This window comes from Pseudophryne corroboree, chromosome 10, assembly GCF_028390025.1.
Source record: "Pseudophryne corroboree isolate aPseCor3 chromosome 10, aPseCor3.hap2, whole genome shotgun sequence".
NCBI classification, from domain to species: domain Eukaryota; kingdom Metazoa; phylum Chordata; class Amphibia; order Anura; family Myobatrachidae; genus Pseudophryne; species Pseudophryne corroboree.
The window spans coordinates 18,521,162-18,535,328 of NC_086453.1; the positions used below are offsets into that span (position 1 = coordinate 18,521,162).

At 52.0% G+C, this 14,167-nt stretch overlaps 2 protein-coding genes across 3 annotated transcripts in view; both read left to right on the forward strand.

Moving 5' to 3' along the window:
• Window positions 1-645: 645 nt before the first annotated feature.
• LOC134966863 (uncharacterized) lies at window positions 646-1,276 on the forward strand (the record flags this gene model as incomplete). The annotated part of the gene is given in 3 exon segments (XM_063943903.1): window positions 646-849; window positions 851-1,118; window positions 1,257-1,276. Coding segments are annotated over 3 exon segments (492 nt in total), but the record flags the coding sequence as incomplete, so codon positions are not given.
• A 1,061-nt stretch (window positions 1,277-2,337) lies between these two features.
• Window positions 2,338-14,167, forward strand: part of KMT2B (lysine methyltransferase 2B) — a 175,439-nt gene continuing 163,609 nt past the window's right edge. The window contains exon 1 of one of the 2 annotated variants that reach the window (XM_063942182.1): window positions 2,338-2,976. In XM_063942182.1, the coding sequence (XP_063798252.1) occupies window positions 2,743-2,976 (234 nt within the window). In that variant the 5' untranslated portion in view covers window positions 2,338-2,742. The remainder of the gene's footprint in view (window positions 2,977-14,167) is intronic. The other variant, XM_063942181.1, reaches the window with a different exon arrangement.

A 14,167-nucleotide genomic window follows, 5' to 3' on the forward strand; every position in this document is an offset into this window, starting at 1 on the left:
CTCCCAGCCCCAACCAGTCCACTCTCCTCCTCTCCCACCCAGTCCTCTCTCCTCCTCTCCCAGTCAGTCCCCTCTCCCAGGCAGTCTTCTCTCCTCCTCTCCCAGCCAGTCCTCTCTCCTCCTCTCCCAGCCCCAACCAGTCCCCTCTCCCAGCCAGTCCTCTCTCCTCCTCTCCCAGCCCCAGCCAGTCCTCTCTCCTCCTCTTCCAGCCCCAACCAGTCCCCTCTCCTCCTCTCCCACCCAGTCCCCTCTCCCAGACAGTCCTCTCTCCCAGTCCCCTCTCCTCTGCCAGCCCCCTCTCCTCCTCTCCCAGTCCCCTCTCCTCCTCTCCCAGTCCCAGCCAGTCCCCTCTCCTCCTCTCCCAGCCCCAGCCAGTCCCCTCTCCTCCCAGTCCTCTCTCCTCCTCTCCCAGCCCCAGCCACTCCCCTCTCCTGGCCCCACAACCAGTCCCCTCTCCTCCCACTCCCAGCCAGTCCTCTCTCCTCCTCTCCCAGCCAGTCCCCTCTCCTCCTCTCCCAGCCCCAACCAGTCCTCTCTCCTCCTCTCCCAGCCAGTCCCTTCTCCTCCTCTCCCTGCCCCAGCCAGTCCTCTCTCCTCCTCTCCCAGCCAGTCATCTCTCCTCCTCTCCCAGCCCCAACCAGTCCCCTCTCCTCCTCTCCCAGCCAGTCCTCTCTCCTCCTCTCCCAGCCCCAGCCAGTCCTCTCTCCTCCTCCTTCAGCCCCAACCAGTCCCCTCTCCTCCTCTCCCACCCAGTCCTCTCTCCTCCTCTCTGAGCCAGTCTCCTCTCCCAGACAGTCCTCTCTCCCAGTCCCCTCCTCTCCCAGTCAGTCCCCTCTCCTCCTCTCCCAGTCCCCTCTCCTCCTCTCCCACCCAGTCCTCTCTCCTCCTCTCCGAGCCAGTCCCCTCTCCCAGACAGTCCTCTCTCCCAGTCCCCTCCTCTCCCAGTCCCCTCTCCTCCTCTCCCAGCCAGTCCCCTCTCCCGGCCCTACAGCCAGTCCCCTCTCCTCCCACTCCCAGCCAGTCCTCTCTCCTCCTCTCCCAGCCCCATCCAGTCCCATCTCCCACCCAGTCCTCTCTCCTCCTCTCCCAGCCAGTCCTCTCTCCTCCTCTCCCAGCCAGTCCCCTCTCCTCCTCTCCCACCCAGTCCTCTCTCCTCCTCTCCCAGCCAGTCCTCTCTCCTCCTCTCCCAGCCCCAGCCAGTCCTCTCTCCTCCTCCTTCAGCCCCAACCAGTCCCCTCTCCTCCTCTCCCACCCAGTCCTCTCTCCTCCTCTCTGAGCCAGTCTCCTCTCCCAGACAGTCCTCTCTCCCAGTCCCCTCCTCTCCCAGTCAGTCCCCTCTCCTCCTCTCCCAGTCCCCTCTCCTCCTCTCCCACCCAGTCCTCTCTCCTCCTCTCCGAGCCAGTCCCCTCTCCCAGACAGTCCTCTCTCCCAGTCCCCTCCTCTCCCAGTCCCCTCTCCCAGCCAGTCCCCTCTCCCGGCCCTACAGCCAGTCCCCTCTCCTCCCACTCCCAGCCAGTCCTCTCTCCTCCTCTCCCAGCCCCATCCAGTCCCATCTCCCACCCAGTCCTCTCTCCTCCTCTCCCAGCCAGTCCTCTCTCCTCCTCTCCCAGCCAGTCCCCTCTCCTCCTCTCCCACCCAGTCCTCTCTCCTCCTCTCCCAGCCAGTCCTCTCTCCTCCTCTCCCAGCCAGTCCTCTCTCCTCCTCTCCCAGCCAGTCCCCTCTCCTCCTCTCCCAGCCAGTCCCCTCCTCCTCTCCCAGCCAGTCCCCTCCTCCTCTCCCAGCCAGTCCTCTCTCCTCCTCTCCCAGCCCCAACCAGTCCTCTCTCCTCCTCTCCCAGCCAGTCCTCTCTCCTCCTCTCCCAGCCCCAACCAGTCCCCTCTCCCACCCAGTCCTCTCTCCTCCTCTCCGAGCCAGTCCCCTCTCCCAGACAGTACTCTCTCCCAGTCCCCTCTCCTCCTCTCCCAGCCCGTCCCCTCTCCTCCTCTCCCACCCAGTCCTCTCTCCCAGACAGTACTCTCTCCCAGTCCCAGCCAGCCCCCTCTCCTCCTCTCCCAGTCCCAGCCAGTCCCCTCTCCTCCTCTCCCGGCCCCACAGCCAGTCCCCTCTCCTCCCACTTCCAGCCAGACCCCTCCCCTCCAAACAAAGCACGCCGGGAGTTGTAGTGCCGCTGCGCCTGAGCTCCCAGCCACACACAAGGGCGCGGGAAACGCGTTAGACTCCCTCCCCACAATGCGCAGCGGCCCCTGTCGCTATGCCTATGGGTATTGTAGTTCCGTCACGCTTAGGAGCACATTGCCTGAGCCATCCCGTTGAACTACAGCTCCCGGCATGCCCCGCGTTCCACCTGTGCGTGGTGGGACCGGGCTGTCATTACTCGGTCCCTCAGCGGCGCCGCTCTGCGTAGACCGATAGGCCGCTCCGTGTGGTACACGTTCGCCGCCGAACCGTCCCCCCCCCCCTTTCCCCTCTGAGTTCAGCGCGCTCGCCGCCCGCTACAGGCGGCGGTCTCTCATGACTACACTTCCCGCGTCTCCCCGCGCTCCCCGGGCCCCGCTCGCCTCAGCATAGGGCGCGGTGGCTGATGGGAATTGTAGTCCGTACTCCCAGTGAGAGCCGCGCCGCCCGCCCCTGCCAGGACTACACGTCCCAGGATGCCCCGCGCCTAGAGGCGGCCGGCTGGCAGCAGAGTCCTTGGCGCCGGCGCCGTGCGCGATATTATTGTAGTTCGCCGAGCGGATCAAGATGGCGGCTGCGGCCTCGGCTGGTCCCGGAGCCTCGGGCTCGGTTCGGGGCCGCTTTCCGGGCCGGCCGTGGGTGGGGAGGAGCGGGAGCAGGGCGGACAGGGCACGGGTGCCGTTCCACAAAGCCGGGCAGGGGGCGGAGAGCTCGGACCCGGCTCAGCTCCAGATCCTCGGACTCCACCTGAACATGAAGCGCCTGGCGGGGGCCTGTGGCCGGGACAGTGACAGCACCGAGGTGGGCGGGGAACCGGGGCACCGGGAGCGGGGAGCGGCTGTCACACGGGAAGGTGGGGGGGAATAGGTGACAGAATGGTGGTCCCCAGACAGATCGTGTGTCCCACCCTCCCCAGTGTATCCCATAGCATTCCCACCCTCCCCAGTGTATCCCCCATAGCATTCCCACCCTCCCCAGTGTATCCCCCATAGCATTCCCACCCTCCCCAGTGTATCCCCCATAGCATTCCCACCCTCCCCAGTGTATCCCCCATAGCATTCCCACCTTCCCCAGTGTATCCCCCATGTCTTTCCCACCCTCCCCAATTCATCCCCCCATGTCTTTCCCACCCTCCCCAATTCATCCCCCCATGTCTTTCCCACCCTCCCCAATTCATCCCCCCATGTCTTTCCCACCCTCCCCAATTCATCCCCCATGTCTTTCCCACCCTCCCCAATTCATCCCCCCATGTATTTCCCACCCTCCCCAATTCATCCCCCATGTATTTCCCACCCTCCCCAGTGTATCCCCCATAGCATTCCCACCTCCTCAATTCATTCCCCATGGCTGTCTCTCCTCCCCAGTGTATCCCCCATGACTATGCCCCCCTCTTCAAGTCATCCCCATGACTGTGTCCCCCCACCCCCCTCCTCAAATCATCCCTGTGGCTGTGTCCCCCCTCCTCCTCAAGTCATCCATGTGGCTGTGTCCCCTGCTCCCCAAGTCATCCCAATGGCTTTTCCCACCCTCCCCAACCCATCCCCCATGGCCGGACCCACCCCAAGTCATCCCCATGACTGTGTGTCCGCTATCACCATGGCTGTCCCCCCACCCCCCCCCATGTCATCCCAATGACTGTGTGTGTCCTGTCCCCCCCCAATGCCCCCCCACCCAAAATTTTATCCCAACGGCTGCGTCCACCCCCCTCCCCTGTCAACCCAATGGCTGTCTTGTTCCGCCCCCCCCCCAGTCATCCCAATGGCTGTGTTCTTGTCCCCCCCCCCCCCACCAAGTTAACCCCATGCCCCCCCAAAGTCATCCTCATTGCTGTGTGCCCCCCCCTCTATTATATATTCTGCCATTTGCTGCTATAGTGATCTGTATAATAGTAGTCACTGTGTGTTTGTATACTGTTCATTGCACAGCACCATGCACTGTCCCCAAGAGCTTACATTCAGGGAATGTTATTTTTAGAAACCCTTAAGGTGCATGCGCACGGTGAGTTATTGACTCTCTCTGATTTTGACTTTGCGATATCCCTTCTATATAGTCAAAATGGTAAGGTAACATCGCACCGTGTGTACACACCTATAGATACATTTTCCAAAATCCTACTGATGTAAATCTGCATTGAGGAAACCCTGTGATCGCCTCTGAGACACCTGCGCACATGGAATTTCCTCTCGTCAAATGCATTTTATTGCCCCCCCGGTTAGTCACGATGTTGTGACAGGGGTGACTGAGAAATTATATCGGAGAGCCATGCACACTTATTTGACGTTTGTTGGCAATCTGGAGATTTGTTACTCAAGACGCTTGTTTATTTTAGGGAAAATCTAGAGCAATCTTTGCTGTTTTCATTCTCGGAAAACATTGTATGTATTTTTGCTGAATGTTATCTGTATTGGCGTGCTGCTACATTGTTTCTCCCTGTCTGATTTAACACGCATAATATATTGTTACTGATTGTAAGGTCAGTAGTGCTGAAAGTCTGCTAGTGTATCTACAACCAGGGTGAAAGAGGCTCAGCCTTGTCCCATCTGTGTGTGACTCCAGATGCAGGTGTAATGGGACCCTCTGTGAGGAATCTGCTAGGAATAGCATTGAACAAATTTCCAAATCTGACGGTAATTCCCTAAATTAGTAGTTTTTGTTTTCACTTATGCCTTGTAAGTTATGTATGACGTCAAGTAGTCATTGCTTGGTATGTTCTATTAAAAGACAGTTTAATGTTCATTTTAACTGTTCTGAAAATTTTGGCTTCCCTTTCAGCCACTGGGGGGGTCGATTCAATTCTCCGACAGTTGAATAGCGCCGGGAACGAGCTCCCGTCGCTATTCAATTCAGCTCAAGTTAAGTCGGCGAAGGCCCGTTCTCACGGACTTAACAGGTTGATTTGTCGGGAGAACAGGCATTCTCCGACTTACCTCCCCACCGCGGTGATGATTCCCGACAGAATCAGCCTCGCGCCGGCCGCGCGGCAGCACTTTTGTCGGATTTCCTCTCGCATCCTCCAGGGGTGAGAGTAGTATTCTTGACAATTGAGTGTCACTTGGCGCTGTATTGAATAGCACCGGGAGCTAATTCCCGGAGCTATTCAGCTGTCCGAGAATTGAATCGACCCCATAGTTTGAGGAGGCCGATGTTATAGATGCGTGTTATAAAGTGGTGCGTTGTAACTGATGTATTATTGCTTTCCTGTTTTTCGTGTTGCCTGAGCATGTAGAAGTGACATGCTGGTTAGTAAGATGCTACAGTTCGGTATCATTTACCTATGGGGAACTTGCACTTTTGGAAGATAGCTCCCTAAATCAATGGTTCCAAAACGTGGTTCTCAAAACCCGGGAATTCTGGACTGACCCCTTGCACACCGCACAGCAGTATACCGGGTTATTTGTGCGGTGTGAAAGGGGTATAATTTAAGCACCTGTACCGAAGCATGGATATCCTAAAAACCTGGAATGTAGGACCGTGTTTTGGAATCGCTGCTCTAAATGATCACAAACCTTCGATGTTCATTCTAGCACCCTGCACCTGTCACAACCCGTACAGTTCCTCTTTCCTGTCTGGGGTGTCAGTGTCTGCTCTGGTGCTTCTAGCACACTCTGGTCTGTATCTCAGCACTGGCTGTGACAGGTGCAGGCTGCTAGAATGAACGCTGCCATTGTTACGCACGTGAGACCTCAATACCGCCGTGCAGGCTAGTAGTTTATTTTATTTGGCAAGTCTCCCAATACCGTGTATGTGGCCGCTAAACATCTCTCTCTTTTTTAAGTGAACGGCGAATACCTTGTTTTGTATGATTTATACATGGTAAAACACAGGTACTCCCATGTCTGTAAGAGGCTGTCAAGAGGTTTATTGCTTGGCTGTGCTTGCCCGGCCCCCGCGGGTGATCAATCAGTCTACTTATATGCTTCCAGCCAGGCAATTACATGTCACCTCCCTCTCGTAGGAGTACATAAAAATAACGTCTTCTTTCCCTGAGTAATTCATACGTGTGTTCTAGAGAAGATGTCAGATGAAGCGTAGTGTGAGCCCTGGCTGTCATCTGTCTTGTCATGAGATGAGGATAAACCTACCTTGGTGATCTCTTCTGTGAAACGCCCTTTTCTGTATGTTAGATCACTATGCTTGTGCAGAGATGGATGGTGTATGTGTGGAGGCACATGGGCTGTGTGGTGGTAAATGCTGCAACAATCCACGGTGTTCAGTGAGAGCCTGAGCCCAGCAGCCTGGCTATAGCTATTTGCAGCTTCTGGCCCTCCATGCGTGCTGGCCGCGGCTAGTCTCGGGCACTAGAATTCAAGTGGAAAGAGACTAATACACTAAAGAGCTTGCAGTCTATTCAGGTAGTTGACGTGTGCGCAGTTGTGCGGTGTCTGGGCGTCGGGCAGCCAGTGAGAGCTGAGTTGTGTGCAAAGCCTTCCTGCACATGTGCTAGACAAACGCATAAGCTCGTTACTTAATAGGTAAAATGTTGTTGAGATTATTGGGATATATTGATGCATTTGCCTAAAACTGCATTACCATCTAGTATAGACCTGGCCAACCTGTGGCTCTCCGGCTGTTGTAAAACTACAAGTCCCATCATGCTTTGCCGCAGTTTTGCTATTAGGGAATGCTAAAACTGTCCCAGGGCTTGCTGGGATGTGTAGTTTCGCAACATCTGGAGAACCACAGGTTGGCCAGGCCTGATCTAGTGCGTAATGGCACTAACCTTCATTCCGCAACTCCGAGGGCTGGTTCATGCTGTGACAGAACCATCAAATTCCGTTCGATCGGTATTGCAAGATGAATCCGCGGAGCCCTTGGAATAACGGATGCATGGCGTTGGGCCCAGTGCTCTGCCTAGGGTAGGATGGAAGTTTATTATTTGGTGGTAGTTCAGTTTTAAACATGATAAACTATTTCTTTCTGCAGATTGATTTAATACATCCACAGCCCTGACAGTATAGTATAATAGGTTTCAGGAGAACAGTGCCCCCAGTGGTGAGGTATAAAGAACAGTGACTTTATCAACTCATGAGATGGGCTTTGAACAAAGCCGCGTTCAGACTTGATATAGCTTATTGATGGTGGTCTGTTTTGGGTTAGATTTGGTTCCCTTGTGTCTATGGTTTTGTATTAAGCCCTTAACGCTATTTAGAATGAGATGACATTGTGCTGACAGATTTTTGTTTTTAAGCCATATATTTTTGGATGACTTTCAGCTGAAATTATTCTACTGCTTTGTCACAGTGTGCTGTGCAAAAGTTAAAGGGAACCCATGGCAGGTGCAGCCATTTTGTTACTTGAACCAACTTCATTTTTTAGATTGCAGACTATTAATTCATGTGATAACGGGCGACATTATTTCCTCCAAGTGATAGGCAGTGGTTCAACTCACAAAGTGTACTTCTCCAGTGTGTGTGATAGATCAGGTAACAGAACTGTATTAAACATTATTAAGATTTAATCAAATATACATCTTTTCATGCCGACAACCCTTCTAGTGCTGTATTTATTGGGTCTGCTAAGTATTTCAGAGAGTGAGTGGCAGGGGGGTGGTCTGCCACATGTGAGAAAGGGGTTAATTTTCTACTAAAGCATAGAGTAGTTACTACCCTCACTCACATTGGGTGGGCTTATGACTTTCATAGAGCCCAGTGTTAGGAAGGATTGTAGAATGCCGTCTCGCATCTTTGTGCTTCACTGTACAGAGGTAAATAATATTCACTTCCATTCCCCCCCCCCCCCCCCCCTCCCCAGTTTTGTTGTTGTTACTGATTTTATGTTCCTACACTTGGGTCTTAGAAATCTTCTGGTGAATGCTGTGCATCCGGAGTCCTCTCTCTCAGCGTACTGTTTATTGGTGTTAGAAGTGGGGCTGAGTCAAGTCTTAATCATTTACCATGTGCAATGAGGGTTGTCCTGGCACAATATACATATGTTTTTTCTATTTGACTGACAATATGGTTGTGATGAATAGCTTAATCCTTATTAGGGTATTTATTCAGCAATTAGTCTTCTCTAAAGTCTAAACCCATGTAGCATTGCCATTAGGCTGTTTGAGTAAAGAGCTTGGGGCTAGCCTAGTAAATCCATACATGCTGTACACCCCTCCCCCCCAGAGTGAAAACATGGTATGTAACCGCCACACCCCCTTCCCAAGCGGTCATGCCCCATTAGGACGTGCATGCACCAGATATGTGCGCAGTAGTGCCATCTTTCCCCCGTTATCGCCCCGCCATCTGTTCACCCTAGAGTGAACACTACCCATAGGGTGATCATTTAGGAGGCAGTATGAGAGAACTACTGAAAGAATTAAATAGAGATTGTGTGCTCTACCTATTTCCCTTGTATATGGGAAAATGTTGAAAAGAAATTGGTGTTAACTTAGCGAGCCCACTAGAACCATTTTCTGAGGTGTGAGAGCCATTAGTGGATGTATTTCACACCACCAGATACTCCGTCATGTTTACTATGAAATGACCTAGACCAGTGGCTAAAAATGTGGTAGAACTTTTTAGCCATTCGATGGGTCATATGGCAAAAAGCCTTGAGTAGTTGTGTACTTATTTGGGTGTGATTCCGTGTACCAAAATTAGCTCCTGTCTAAAGTGGCTGGGAGCTAATTCAATTGTTCTGGGGTACCAGCCCAGAGGATGCACTTCTTTGTGGATTTCTGCTTGCACCCCCCTACTGTTCAAGCAGAAATCTGAGCAAAGTAGCGCTCTGAGACTAGCCGTGGCCTAATCCTGTGCATTAGGCCACAAGAATGCGGCTGTTGCAAACAATGCGGGGCTGGTCGCACAAACAATTGAATTAGCTTGCACTTTAGAAGAGAGCTAATTCTCTCAAACAACTGAATTGCCCTCCTTGAGAATTTAGTGGTCTGAGGATCTCTCTGGTGGTGATTGTTTACTATGCACAACTGCTGGATGGAAGTACACTCTTTTGCATTTCCACAGTTTGCACCTGCACCATACCGTGTGTGGACTCCTCCTTGATCAGCTGGGGCCTACCTAATATCTCCACCCAGACTCTAATGGGCAGTTTGCAGAGCACAGTAACAGGCAGAAATATGAATGTATCTGGCATGTGATGAGGAAACGGCTGCCCTAAAATGTTACTTTATAAAATCATGGCCACAACCCGGTACCCCAAATGATTAAGGAGGCATAAAAGTGCTTGGGCCTGGCTGGACCTTATAGGAGGCATTTATTTTTTGTTTTAGTTGCGCCAACATATTTTAGCAAAAAAACTCAACACAGGAGCATATTCATCGGATTGGAGTGCGTCGGTCTGCGTTTCGGGACATCAAGCAGTCCTTTCAGCTCCCTTAGGGGTCTATTTACTAAGCCTTGGATGGAGAAAAAGTACCAGCCAATAGGCTCCTAACTGTTATTTTTCAAACACAGCCTGTGACATAGCAGTTAGTAGCTGATTGGCTGGTACTTTATCTCCAGCCAAGGCTTAGTAAATAGACCCCTTATTCTCTTATCCACAGTTTATTCTCCAAGCAGATGCTCCTGACATGGGGCTGGCTGTCTGAACTATCAGGGGCTAAAGAAGAAATGCTCTACCCAGGGGGCCTGGCATCCTATTATGCTATACCATGACGTGGGCGGTTAGGGCCCGCGGTTACTACTTCAGGGCAAATTTTTTTTTTTTGTCCTTGACGCTGCCCGTTTCAGGTGGCTATATTGCATGTTTTGGGGGAAAGTAAATTTATATCTGTTTCTCAGATCGAATACTCGCATGTTATCGCACTGCACACTCCATTTACAGCCTTCATTTAGAAGAGTTTATGATTGAATTGGAAATCCACTATTCTGAGACCTGCCCAGTCTAATTCAATAGCATAAGGTTGATGTAATACTGAGTTTTAACTGTGCTGTGACTACATTCCCGCTTGTAATGGCTCTCTGCCATTGGATACTTCAATTGGTTAAAATTCAGTGATGGAAAAGATTCTGATCTTTATATTATATTAATATATATTTCTCTAACGTCCTAGTGGATGCTGGGAACTCCGTAAGGACCATGGGGAATAGCGGGCTCCGAAGGAGGCTGGGCACTCTAGAAAGATTTCAGACTACCTGGTGTGCACTGGCTCCTCCCACTATGACCCTCCTCCAAGCCTCAGTTAGAATTCGTGCCCGGCCGAGGTTGGATGCACACTAGGGGCTCTCCTGAGCTCTTAGAAAGAATAGACTTAGGTTTTTTATTTTCAGTGAGATCTGCTGGCAACAGGCTCACTGCAGCGAGGGACTAAGGGGAGAAGAAGCGAACTCGCCTGCTTGCAGCCGGATTGGGCTTCTTAGGCTACTGGACACCATTAGCTCCAGAGGGATCGACCGCAGGCCCAGTCCTTGGTGTTCGGTCCCGGAGCCGCGCCGCCGTCCCCCTTACAGAGCCAGAAGCAAGAAGATGGTCCGGAAAATCGGCGGCATGAAGACTCTGTCTTCACCAAGGTAGCGCACAGCACTGCAGCTGTGCGCCATTGCTCCTCTCACACTTCACACTCCAGTCACTGAGGGTGCAGGGCGCTGGGGGGGGGGGCGCCCTGAGGCAGCAATAATAACACCTTGGCTGGCTAAAATACCTCAATATATAGCCCCAGAGGCTATATATGAGGTAAATACCCCTGCCAGAATTCCATAAAAAGCGGGAGAATAGGCCGCGAAAAAAGGGGCGGAGCCTATCTCCTCAGCACACTGGCGCCATTTTTCCCTCACAGCTCGGCTGGAAGGAAGCTCCCTGGCTCTTCCCTGCAATATACAGTAACAGTAAGAGGGAAAAGAGAGGGGGGGCATTAAATTTGGCAGTATATATACATATATTATATGAAAAGCAGCTATTAGGGACATAACTCAGTTAGTCCCTGTATATATATAGCGCTCTGGTGTGTGCTGGCATACTCTCACTCTGTCCCCCCAAAGGGCTTTTTGTGGGTCCTGTCCTCTGTTGAGCATTCCCTGTGTGTGTGGGGTGTGTCGGTACGGCTGTGTCGACATGTTTGATGTGGTGGAGGCGGAGCAGATGCATTTTGAAGGGACGTCACCCCCTGCGGGGCAGACACCCGAGTGGATGAACTTATGGAAAGAAATGAGTGCACTTATAGATTCTTTACATAAGAAATTTGACGACATGCCAAATGTGGGACAGCCGGGATCTCAGCTCGTGCCTGTCCAGGGGTCGTCAGGGGCTCTAAAACGCCCGCTACCTCAGTTTGCAGACCCGGATGTCGACACGGATACTGATAACAGTGTCGACGACGATGAGTCAAACCTAATGCCTGTCAGGGCCATTCACTGCATGATTGAAGCAATGAAAGAGGTGTTAAACATTTCTGATTTACATCCAGGTACCACAAAAAGGGGTATTATGTTTGGGGAGAAAAAACTACCCGTAGTTTTTCCCCCATCAGATGAACTTAATGAAGTGTGTGAAGAAGCGTGGCTTTTCCCTGATAAAAAATTTGTAATTCCTAAGAAGGTACTAATGGCGTTCCCTTTCCCGCCAGAGGATAGGTCACGTTGGGAAACACCACCTAGGGTGGATAAAGCGCTCACACGTTTGTCAAAAAAGGTGGCACTACCCTCTCAGGATACGGCCGCCCTTAAGGAGCCTGCTGATAGAAAGCAGGAGGCAATCCTGAAGTCTGTATACACACACTCAGGCATTATACTTAGACCAGCTATTGCGTCAGCTTGGATGTGCAGTGCTGCCGCTGCATGGTCAGAGAAACTGTCAGAAAATATTGACACACTAGACAGAGACACTATTCTGCTAACGATTGACCATATAAAATATTCAGTCTTATATATGAGAGATGCACAGAGGGAAATTTGCCGGCTGGCATCTAAAGTAAGTGCATTGTCTATCTCTGCTAGGAGATGCTTATGGACTCGTCAGTGGACGGGAGATGCAGATTCCAAGAGGCACATGGAAGTTTTACCTTATAAAGGGGAGGAATTATTTGGGGATGGTCTCTCCGACCTAGTTTCCACAGCAACGTCTGGGAAGTCAGCATTTTTACCCCATGTTCCCTCACAGCCTAAGAAGGCGCCATTTTATCAGGTTCAGTCCTTTCGGACCCAGAAAAGCAAGCGTGGAAAAGGAGGGTCTTTTCTGTCTAGAGGCAGAGGTAGGGGAAAAAGGCTGCAACAGACAGCAGGTTCCCAGGAACAAAAGTCCTCCCCCGCTTCCTCTTCCAAGTCCGCCGCATGACGGTGGGGCTCCACAGGTGGAGCCAGGTACGGTGGGGGCCCGCCTCAGAAATTTCAGCGATCAGTGGGCTCGCTCACAGGTGGATCCCTGGATCCTTCAAGTAGTATCTCAGGGATACATGCTGGAATTCGAGGCGGCTCCACCCCACCGTTTCCTAAAATCTGCCTTGCCGATTGCTCCCTCAGACAGGGAGGCTGTGCTAGCGGCAATTCACAAGCTGTATTCCCAGCAGGTGATAATCAAGGTACCCCTACTTCAACAAGGCCGGGGTTACTATTCCACACTATTTGTGGTACCGAAGCCGGACGGTTCGGTGAGACCCATTTTAAATTTGAAATCCTTGAACATGTACATAAAAAAATTCAAGTTCAAGATGGAATCGCTCAGGGCGGTTATTGCAAGCCTGGACGAGGGGGATTACATGGTTTCTCTGGACATCAAGGATGCTTACCTGCATGTCCCCATTTACCATCCTCACCAGGAGTACCTCAGATTTGTGGTACAGGATTGCCATTACCAATTCCAGACGCTGCCGTTTGGACTCTCCACGGCACCAAGGGTATTTACCAAGGTTATGGCGGAAATGATGATACTCCTTCGAAGAAAGGGAGTTTTAATTATCCCGTACTTGGACGATCTCCTAATAAAGGCACGGTCCAAAGAACAGTTGTTGGTGGGAGTAGCACTATCTCAGGAAGTGCTGAACCAGCACGGCTGGATTCTGAATATCCCAAAGTCACAGCTGGTCCCGACGACACGTCTACTGTTCCTGGGGATGATTCTGGACACAGTCCAGAAAAAAGTGTTTCTCCCGGAGGAGAAAGCCAGGGAGTGGTCTTCTCTAGTCAGAGACTTCCTGAAACCAAAACAGGTATCGGTGCATCACTGCACGCGGGTCTTGGGAAAGATGGTAGCTTCTTACGAAGCAATTCCATTCGGCAGGTTCCATGCCAGAATCTTTCAGTGGGACCTGTTGGACAAGTGGTCCGGATCGCATCTTCAGATGCATCGCTTGATAACCCTGTCTGCAAGAACCAGGGTGTCTCTTCTGTGGTGGCTGCAGAGTGCTCATCTTCTGGAGGGTCGCAGATTCGGCATTCAGGACTGGGTCCTGGTGACCACGGATGCCAGCCTGCGAGGCTGGGGGGCAGTCACAAAGGGAAGAAACTTCCAAGGACTATGGACAAGTCAGGAGACTTCCCTTCACATAAATATTCTGGAACTAAGGGCCATCTACAATGCCCTAAGTCAAGCAAAATCCCTGCTCCTACACCAGCCGGTGCTGATCCAGTCAGACAACATCACGGCAGTCGCCCATGTGAATCGACAGGGCGGCACAAGAAGCAGGATGGCAATGACAGAAGCCACAAGAATTCTCCGATGGGCGGAAAATCATGTACTAGCACTGTCAGCAGTGTTCATTCCGGGAGTGGACAACTGGGAAGCAGACTTCCTCAGCAGACACGACCTCCACCCGGGAGAGTGGGGACTTCATCCAGAAGTCTTCCAAATGATTGTAAATCAGTGGGGTCGTCCACAGGTGGACATGATGGCGTCCCGCCTAAACAAAAAACTAGAGAGGTATTGCGCCATGTCAAGAGACCCTCAAGCGATAGCTGTGGACGCTCTGGTGACACCGTGGGTGTACCAGTCAGTTATGTGTTCCCTCCGCTGCCTCTCATACCAAAGGTATTGAGAATAATAAGAAAGCGAGGAGTAAACACAATTCTCGTGGTTCCGGATTGGCCAAGAAGAACATGGTACCCGGAACTTC